The sequence below is a fragment of the Monoraphidium neglectum genome (assembly GCF_000611645.1).
Source record: "Monoraphidium neglectum strain SAG 48.87 unplaced genomic scaffold scaffold02339, whole genome shotgun sequence".
Classification (NCBI taxonomy): domain Eukaryota; kingdom Viridiplantae; phylum Chlorophyta; class Chlorophyceae; order Sphaeropleales; family Selenastraceae; genus Monoraphidium; species Monoraphidium neglectum.
This window is the reverse complement of record NW_014011289.1, coordinates 1-9,558: the sequence shown is the minus strand read 5'-3', so window position 1 is coordinate 9,558 and position 9,558 is coordinate 1. Positions and strand designations below refer to the sequence as shown.

Sequence of the window (9,558 nt, the reverse complement as noted above, 5' to 3'; positions counted from 1 at the left end):
CCGGGGGGCCGGGGGCACCCGGTGGGCGGGGGGACGCGTGGTGTTGGGGCTGGAGCCAAGTTGATCTGAGGCAGATGCTATGAAATGCCCCTAGTGTGGAGCTGCAGCACGCACGGACCTGCAGCATGAGGTTGCAACCAACACGTGTGGTAATCCACAACAAGCTTGTTTTGGGATCCAGGCACGCGGCGTGGAAACCCTGCAACATCAAGCGCACCCTGAGGAACTCTGGCCCGGTCCAGAAGTCGTTCTGGATGATGGGCCGCAGCTGCCAGGGCGCCCCTGTGGGGTTGGACAGCGTCACCGCCTTGGTGGTGCTGCCCCGCACGTTGCACCTGCCGGCCACAGGGGTGGGCGCGCCGGGGCACACCGTGCAGCCAAGGAGGGGTGAGGCCCGCAGGCGAAAAATAAGCAGCTGTGTTGATGGATTGGGTCACAGCGGGTTTTCCAGTTGCACCTTTGCCTGGTGCCTACACATCTGCCAGCTTCTTGCACTCAGCAGTGACCGACCACAGCACATAGACCACATTTTCCTTCAGGGAAGGCACTGCGAGCGCAGCTGGCAGGGGGGACTCATCAACAGTAGGAAAAGGGGTCCAAGCCTGCCCAGCACTACTGCATGGACAAAAATGCGCCCCGAGGCCGCGCACCTGAACACGACTGCGTCCGGATGGGCACTGGTGGCGCAGCACGCGCCAGTCAGGTTCAGCGTCAGCCCCAGGTCAGGCGCGCCGTCCACCCTTGGGGGGGGGGACAGCGGTGACGAGAAACGCGATTTGAAAACCCGCAGGGCGTGAAACACAGATAGCAGGTGGCCGTTGGCCAGGACGGGCGCCCGCCACGGCCCAAGCGCCGCGAGGGTGAGGGTCGTCGCCTCCGGCTGGCCGCGGCCCCCATCATTACCACCCTTACATTCATCCCAAACCCCCCTTTGCCCTCCGCCTGTTCTAACTTGCCACTGGCCTGGCTGAGACCCCAGCATTGCAGCCCCCGCCCCCTGTAGAGAGGCTGGCCTCACCTGCACCGCGCGCGCTCCACCCGAATGTCAGGGTCCACTGCCACCGGCTGGAACACCACCTCCAGCTTCACGTCCTGGCCCGGGGACAGGAATCCCTCTGCTCGTCACAGTGGCACAGTGGTTGGGGGTTTCGATGTTTTGGAGTGTGGGGTTTAGGGTGAGGGGACAGGAAACCCTCTGTACAACACCTTGGTTCGAGGGTTTGGGTGTTCAGGGGTGGGAGATGTGGGGTGTTGGCGCGTGCGGGGGGCCCCAGTGAGGTGGGGCCGGGGGCGGCCGCGGTGGTGGTGGTGGTAAGGCCAGCAGTGTGACAGAGACATACCTCGCCCCCATACCACGAGCGGTGGTTGGTGGCGGCTGCATGGCTTGCGGTTGAGCGACAGCAGCATTTGAGCAGAGGTGTTGGACGTACTCCGCATTACACGATCTCATCTCCGGGCGGCGACCATGCCGCCCCCCCCCCCTCCGACCAGCACCACGCTCACCAGACGGCACGATGGAGAAGTGCGGCGCCAGCGCCCTGGCATCCCAAGCAAAGCGCACGCCCACGTCGCCCGTGTTGCTCAGCGCCAGCCGCTTGCTGGTGCGGCCGCCCAGCACCACCGTGCCGAACGGCACGCTGTCGGACGCCAGCGTAAGCTCGCCCGCGGTGCAGGCGCCCTTGAGCGTCGCGAGGGCGAGGGGCACGCCGGCGGCCTCGCCCACCAGCTCCTCGCTGAACGGCCGCATGCGCTGCGTCGGCCTGGGGCGGCGGCGAGGTGGGGGTGCGTGCAAACATACGTCACATTGGGAATTGGCGTCGTGCGCCTGTTACGCAATCGTTAAGCCTGAGTGTTTTAGAGCTAGGGGCAAATTTGGCGAGTGAGAACACAGCTTGTGTCATTGTGAGTAAGGTTTGTATCAAGTACAAGAGCCACCTGCCAGCAAGCCAATGCACAACCCCCAAAGTCCACAACTGCAGATGCGCCAAAAGCGCTTGCCTGTAGAAGAGCGTGACGCTCGCCTCCTCCCTCGGCCGCAGCACCACCGGCGCCGCCGGCAGCGCCTCGATCCCCAGCCGCTCCAGCAGCTCCCGCGCCGGCCCCAGGCTGAGCAGCGCGGGCGCGCGGCCGCGGTTGACGAGGGCCAGCTGGCGGCTGGCGGACTGGCCGCGGGGCACGGCGCCGAAGGACAGGGTGCGCTGGGAGGGGTCGGCCAGCTCCACACGCAGGAGCACGCCCTCGCCTGAGGCAGGAGCCAAGGTTGAGGTGAGGGTGCGTTTGACTTTGAAAGGTTACCGCCAATGGCTCGGTTGGGTGAGGAGCGGTGCAGGGAAGCTGTTGTCAAAAGTGATATAGCATCACACTCCCCTGGTTGGCACACTTGTGTGTCAATCTCCTCCATCTTTGTTCCAGCTGTCATATAGCTGTCGTGGAAGTATCTATAGAACCCCGGCTTTTGGATTGTCAAAGTCACTCACCCGCAATGACGATGTTGACCGTGTAAAGCCCGTTGACCCTGAGGGGAATCGTCTCGCGGCACGGGCCCGCCACCCGGGGCCTGAAGGTGACACACAAGTCGCGCGTCTCTCCTGGTAGCAGCACCACGGAGCCGACATCCACCTGCGCGCGGCATGTGTGCGGAGCAATCAATGGGATTAGCGCTGGGGGGGGGCTCGTCAGGCTTGAAGACGAGGGAAAAAGAACAAACCCTGCAGTTTTGTGTGTTTTGGGTTTGCAACACCCAGGGTTTGGGAGCTGGAATCACTCCTCAGATCCTCCAGGGAATAGGTGCTGAATCTCTCAAGCTTTGGAGGCGCCTGTTGCCCAGGCACCATGGTGGCAGGCAAGCATACTGGCAGGAGTGCTCCAGCTCACCGACAGGTGCTCCTTGTCGCCCCACAGGACCTCGAAGCTGACCGGCTGCGCGTCGTCGTTCTTCGCGCGCAGCACCGCCACCGCCGGCTCCATCCCCTCGCGCCACACGTGCACGGGGCCAAAGTCGTGGCTGTGGAACGAGAGGTTGAGGCGGGGGCGGTAGCCAGTGCCCTGCAGCACCAGCTGGTACTTGGGGCCGTTGACCACCTGGGTGCGCCGTATCATAGAAAGTTAGAGGCGGGTGTTCTATGGCATGAGGTCTGGGAAGTCACAGAGCAGCTATGTGATGTCGCATCGGTTCTTGATGCTTGATTTCAAAACAAAAAGGCACACCCAACACTTGACAATGACCAGACATTTGTCTGGCAAGAATCGGATGCAGCAACTGCATCTGCTGGTCAATCTCTCACCCACGGCCCCTAGCGTGCCGCCCACCTGGCAGGAGATCTTGTAGCCCGAGAGGCTGTTGGGAGCATGTGGGCTGTAGCCCAGCTCAAACACCACCCGCTCCCCCTGCGGCACAGCCCCGCGCTCCGGCCGCACCGCCAGGCGCGGGTTGGGGCCCAGGTCCCAGGCGTAGTCAAAGTTGACGACGCTCGAGTTGACCAGGTGCAGCGCGCGCACGGACCGGTCGTTGATGATGACCTGTGGCGTGGCGGCAGATGAGGGGGTGGGGTTGAATCACGGACTAGGTAGGTGTTCAAATGGATTGCCATAATCGCACGTGGCGGCATCGGCTGCGCGACCCATTGCACGAGCAGACGCTTTGCTGCAGCCGGCCACATCGCCATTCCCCAAGCACCCTGGCTGCCCCAGATCACCTGCCAGCGCCCACACCGGCGCCCACCTGGCCAAAGTCGAGCGCGTTGTCCCCCTGCGGCCCCAGCTCCACCAGCGCGCCGTCCGCCACCTCCAGGAGCAGCGCCGCCCTCAGCGCGTAGCCCTCGCCCTTGACGTTCAGGGACAGGGGCGTCGGCTTGCTGGCTACGCGGCAGGTGACGTTGTAGTTGAGGGCCTTCTCGGCCCGCGGGGCGAAGGTCGCCGTGATGTCCAGCTGTGTGTGTGCGTGTGTGTGTGTGTGTGATTTTGTGTGTGTATGTGTTGTGTGTTCGTGTTCGTGTGCAGAGGGAGGGATGTGAGCTTGAGTCTGTGTGCGTGTGTGTGTATGCGTGTGTATGTGAGTATATGTGTATGTGTGCGTGTTTGTATGTGAGTGCGTGCGTCTGCGTGCGTGCGCGCGTGTGCGTGTGTGCGTCCGTGCGTGCGTGTGGAGTGCGCGTGTGCGTGCATATATGTTTGTGTGGGTGTGTCGAACATGGAGTCAGGTGGGATCAAGTGCATGCTTTGACTTGCAAGCATGCGCTCATAGATTAGGTGACGCGCTATCATAACTGTACAACGCATGCTCATGTTGGTATGGCGCCTGCGTGGCCAATCATATGGCAACCCATGAGGTTTGATCGGCTTGGGGGCCATTGGCACCACTGCCAAACAGCCTATCTCTGCCTCACAGAAAACTGCAAACACCGCAACCTTGCCGCGCGCTGGTACCGTCCCGCTGTCTGGAGTGAACTCCACAACCGCACCGCCGCCCCCCGCTGCTGCAAGCAACTCCGGCGCGGCGTCGTACGTCGCCTTGGATAGCGCGAACGCAAACGGCACCGCCTCGTCGTTGACGATGGCCAGCGGCAGCTTCCCTCGGACGCCCAGCTGGACGCGTCCAAAGTTGAGGGAGGGGCGGTCGAAGGTGACCCGCGGCTCGCTGACGGCGCCGACGAGGAGGAAGGGGGCGGTCAGGGACTGGGAGGGGATGGAGAAGGTCCAGAAGGCCTCGCTGAGGGCGTCGTCAGCAGGGGTGTATTCGAACACCATCTCATAGCGCCTGCGGCGATTCATAGGGGAGGGGGTTGCGATAGGGCAGCGTTGATGTGACTGGCCGGAAACGGATTGATGGGCCCCATCACATCAAGGCGTTGCGCAGCTACCTAAGTGGTACGGCTGGATTCAGAGCCAACAGCCAGATCCCACACAAACTCACCTCCGAACCCAGGCATGCATCACACATGCAATGGCAACACAATGTAGGGATCGCCATCCCTGTTCCTCACCTGCCGCCACCGATGACGCCCCTGCGCGTCACGCATGCAAACGGCGACTCCTGCTTTACTGCTCCATCCGCCGCCGCCCCAGCACGCACGGCCGCGCCCGGCGCGGGTGCCCATGCGAACTCGTAGCTGATGGAGGTGGGGTTGAGCACGAAGAAGCGCTTGGTGTTGCGCACTCGGATTCCAAGCGACTCAAACTCCAAGACCTGAGGACAGAGTGTGGATCAAAGGAGGCACGAAGGAGGGCGAGGTGCTGAGGGCCGCCCAGGTGAAGTAAAGGACACTACAGCTCGTGCAGTTTGAGTGGGCAAGAGAGGCGCGAGCAGTTGCGCGACACCCAGGAGAACGCAGCTGTGGGCTATGTGTGAGCAATTCAGCGCTTTGCTGGTGCCATGCAAACCCGGCACCACCGCCGGCGCTCCCACCTTGGTGGCGGGGTCCAGCGGCTCGATGGCGCCGCTGGGGCCGGGCAGCTCCGGGTTGCGGCGGCCGGCGCTGACATAGTCGCTCTCGGGCAGCTCGAAGTGGCACCACGGCCGCAGCACCTGGACGCAAGCACGTCCGGTGGCAGGTGCCGTGGAGCGGCCTGACGAGCTGTCTGCTGGCAACTTTGGACGAGAGGATGCGAAATACTGGCAGGCCTGCCGCCCACCCTGCACCACAGTCATCATTCATGTACTGTTTGGCACCCCGAGGGACGACGAGTCTCAATGATTTGCGGGGCCAGCCCGGGCGACTGCTCACCTTCCCGTCGACCAGCCGCGTGAGCGGCGAGCACGATGGGTCGAGGTCGGCGATGTCGCAGGCCAGCACGCGCGCGCAGTCCTCCACCTCCACCGGCCTGAAGCGCAGCGCGACCTCCTGGGAGCAGCCGGCGGGGATGCTGCCGCTCTCCGGGGACAGAGTGTACACGCCTGCGGGGAGGAGAGGCAGTTGAGGAGGCCGGCACAGGTCGACACACAGCACGCACGCAGGTCTGAACCTCTGTAATGCAGTCTGCAGAGACGCCGGGAACATCTGCATGAATCGTGCGTCTTGTGACCTACAATCCATGGCTGCGTGATGCACGAAACGAGCGCGACGGAGCGCTGCTCGATCCCCACCTGACGCGTCGGCGTCGCCCCGCGGCGTCTCCACCCGCCAGGCGTAGTCCAGGCGCGTGAGCCCGGTGTTGGTCACGCGCAGGGCGAAGGTGCGGGCCTGGAACATCATGGTCGGGCGGAACGCCAGGCGGGGCGGCGCGTCGCACTCGTAGCGCGCGTTGTCGCAGGCCACGTGGACCTGCAGGGAGACACGGTAGTCAGCGCATGGGTGTGTTGGGAGGTTGGGGGGTTTATGCGGCAAAAGCACATGCAGGCGGTCATAAACCTGTGTGGCAACGGCGTACACACAGCTAGCAGTGTCAATATGAAATGACATGTTGCCGCGCGAGAGCTTGACAGAGTGAAGCGTGCCTGTTTTCCAAGGGGTCAGTAGGGCTTGCGCAGCACGGACACCGGCAGACACTAGCCCATCTCTGCGCCGCTGTACTTGGGATCTGCCTGGAAATCATCCTACCAGACCCAGCAAAGCGCCTTACCTTCAGGATCAGATCCTTTTGCGTCTTGGGGACAACATCGTGCAGCGGCTCCCCACCCGGCAGCGCCGCCGCAGCCGCCGCACCACCAGCCCCGCCCGCCGTGCTGGCCCCGCTCCCCCGCACGCCCGCCTTGCCGCCCGCACCGCTCCGCATCGCAGCCGGCGCGGGACCGCCCCGTGGCGTCGTGGGCGCAGGGGCGTTGGGCGCCGACGCCGCAGTAGCCGCCGCCACGGCCGCAGCCGTGGCCGCGATGACGTCATCCCAATCGGCGGGTTGGCCCTTGTATTGAATCTGCGCCACCTGGAGCCGCAGCTCCTGCCCGTCCAGCTTCAGCGGCGCGGCGCTGAGGAACGTGGCCGTCACCCGCTTGGTGGCCCCGGCCAGGAGGTGGCCGACAGCGGGGCTGAATTTGACGTGGGGGTTCTCAGGCCACTTGAACCTGCCAAAGGAAGCAATTTCAGGGTTTGCGGGCTCTGTCGGGAATCTTCGTATGCCAGCAAGAAAAACCAAGCCCATCTGACAGCATGTCACGCAGTGCGCACAGATTGTTGCAGCATCGGTCTCAAAAGCAAACACCACTAGCAAGGCTCAAACCCAGCACAGTCAGGGCCCGCAGTGCCCACCTGAAGTGCTTCCCCTCGCTGCGGTTGGTCAGCGAGAAGGACGCAATCGCAGGAGTTGCCAACCGCACGTCTCCCAACTGCAGCTCGTCCAGGCTGCCGCCCGGCAGGCCGTCCATTGTCAAGTCTTCCTGAAGTGGGGGCCAGGTGGGCAGGGTTGGGAGGATGGATCAAGCTGTGATTGGCCCGGGGGGGGGGGGACGAGCCGCGTGCGGTGGCAGCGACTGCTGCCTGATGAGGTGACAATCTCTAGGCAAGAGAGGGTCCAAGGTTGCGTTCGGAGGATGCAGGCCGCCTGCTGGGCCCAGTACATCAGACATGTTTGTGCCTGCTGGTGGCACCAAGGCTGTGCCAGGATTACTGCAGCATCGACGATGATGCCAACTGGGGCACCACCTGGCCAATGCGTGCTGCTGAGTAAGAAGCGATCCGATGCCCCCCTGCCCTGCGCTCCCGTGCCGCACACCTGCACACACTCCCCTGTGAGTGCCAGCCGGTGCTGCTCAAAGGGATTTGATTTGACGCGCAGCGCCATCTCGTGAGCAAACAGCCCGGCAGTGCGCGGCGCGAACTGCACCGTGAACGTCGCCGCCTTTTTGGGCTCCACTGAGAAGGCCTGCAAAGATGAAAAGCACATCACGTCTAATAATCGGGGGAAGCACCGCCAGCAACAGCTCACATTTGAGAAGTGGGCAGCCAAGTCAGCGACGGCATCAGTGGCAGCTCCATGCCCGTGGTCTGAGAGGGTCCCTGGAGCCAGATGTGGCCCAGGGAAGCAGCCCCCGCGGCCGCACAGCTGCCCACCCTCACGCACCTGCGGCCCCTCCACTACTGTAAACGCGTCGTGGCGCTCCATCTCCAGCCGCGCGCTGACCGGGAGCACCCCGTTGTTGCGCACGTTGACCAGCAGGGGCGCCGCGTGGCCGCGCATCAGGCGGCCAAACTTGAGCCAAGGGCGGCCCGCAGAGTCAAACACCGACGGCTCCTGCACTCAATCGTCCAGTTTCACAATCAAGATGGTGTTTGGTGATTGAACAGACAGTTGGTTCAATGTTGTGTTGGTTGATTGGTTCGTTGGTTGATAAGTGGGTTGGTTCGACTTTCATTCCAGCCAGCACAACATTATTGTTGCTCCAGCAAGAAATCAAGGGACGCAAAGGTGGATTCCAAAACCTGTCAGAAAGGGCTGCAAGGAGCGAGCAGCTGGAGCGCGGCGCCACCGCTCCTCGCCGCCGCACCTGCAGCGCCAAGCTGGGCAGGCTGCCCTCCCCGCGCAGGTCACAGGTGAAGGCGCGCGTCCTGGGGTCACTGCCGCCCTCCACCTCTGCAGTGAAGGAGGCCGCGTACGCCTGGATTGCTCGCGGCGTGAAGTGCAGCGTGACATACCTGCGCGGGTGATGGCCGGGGGTAAATACTGTTGGGTCGGGGGCTGAGCAGGATGGCTGTGGTCACAGGCGCTGCCGGGTGCCCGGCTGGAACTCAGGCTTCAATGCAGACATAGCTTGCGCCTGGACGAAGCAGGCCACGTCCTGTCTGCCAGACGCCCGGGCTTCACAGGCATTACATCAAGATATGCCCGCTTTCAGGCCTGCCACCCGCCCTACGTCACACACACCCTGCAAGCCGCCCCGCCCCGCACCTGCTTTCATTGGGCGGGATGGTGATGCTTGCGGGGTGCACCTCCATAGGAAAGACCTGGCCCGGCAGGTAGCTGCCCCTCGGCTTCACCGTGAAGTTCACGGTGCAAGGCACCTTGACTGGGTTGGTGAATTTCAGGTTGGCCTTGACGGCGGGCTCCTCGGCCGCCGCCGCGGTGCTGCCAATCGTGCCCCGCTGCTTGAGCGACAGCGCTGACACCAGCTCAGCCGACACAGCCACTTCTCCGGCCGCCGCTGCGCCGCCGCCGCCGGCAGCCTTGCCTTTGACAGATCCCCTGGCACCAGCCGCCTGCTTAGGGCCGCCCTTCGCGTCTGCCCTGGGCGCGCCCGGCACCGCGGCGGCGCCGCCAGCGGCTGCCGTTGAGGCAGCTCCCGTCGACGCGCCCGGCTCCGGCAGGCGGGCGATGATGGTCCCAAAATCGAAAACCTGCAATTTGGCACACAGGCAATGAGGTATCCAGGTATAGTTGTGGTGTCCAGGTATTTCAGTGGCTGGCCGTCCCGGCCCGACCCGCCTCGCAACGTGGGGTGGCAGGGATCACACAGTTGCCTCTGGCGCCAGCTGTGTCTGGAGCCATGGGTCAGCGCACCTTCTCCCTCAGGCCGAAGCTGTTGTTGACGGGTGCAAAGGGGTCCAGGTGCGCCAGCACCATGTGCTCCTCGAATATGGCTGCCATGTTCTCTGTGTCGATGCCTGTGGGGCGCGGGCGCGGCGGGAGGGG

General features: G+C 63.8%; 1 protein-coding gene across 1 annotated transcript; it reads right to left on the bottom strand.

The window, feature by feature from the left end:
* Positions 1 to 77: 77 nt before the first annotated feature.
* MNEG_10496 (Hydrocephalus-inducing protein) lies at positions 78 to 9,513 on the bottom strand (the record flags this gene model as incomplete). The annotated part of the gene is made up of 22 exons (XM_014041032.1): positions 78 to 101; positions 218 to 335; positions 651 to 740; positions 1,019 to 1,115; positions 1,504 to 1,760; positions 1,972 to 2,242; positions 2,478 to 2,619; positions 2,875 to 3,081; positions 3,310 to 3,519; positions 3,722 to 3,928; positions 4,426 to 4,756; positions 4,983 to 5,185; positions 5,405 to 5,524; positions 5,724 to 5,893; positions 6,083 to 6,260; positions 6,559 to 6,997; positions 7,182 to 7,309; positions 7,645 to 7,794; positions 7,993 to 8,163; positions 8,417 to 8,564; positions 8,818 to 9,263; positions 9,427 to 9,513. The coding sequence occupies 22 exons, from the start codon at positions 9,511 to 9,513 to the stop codon at positions 78 to 80; spliced, it is 4,194 nt and encodes a 1,397-aa protein (XP_013896486.1).
* Positions 9,514 to 9,558: the final 45 nt, after the last annotated feature.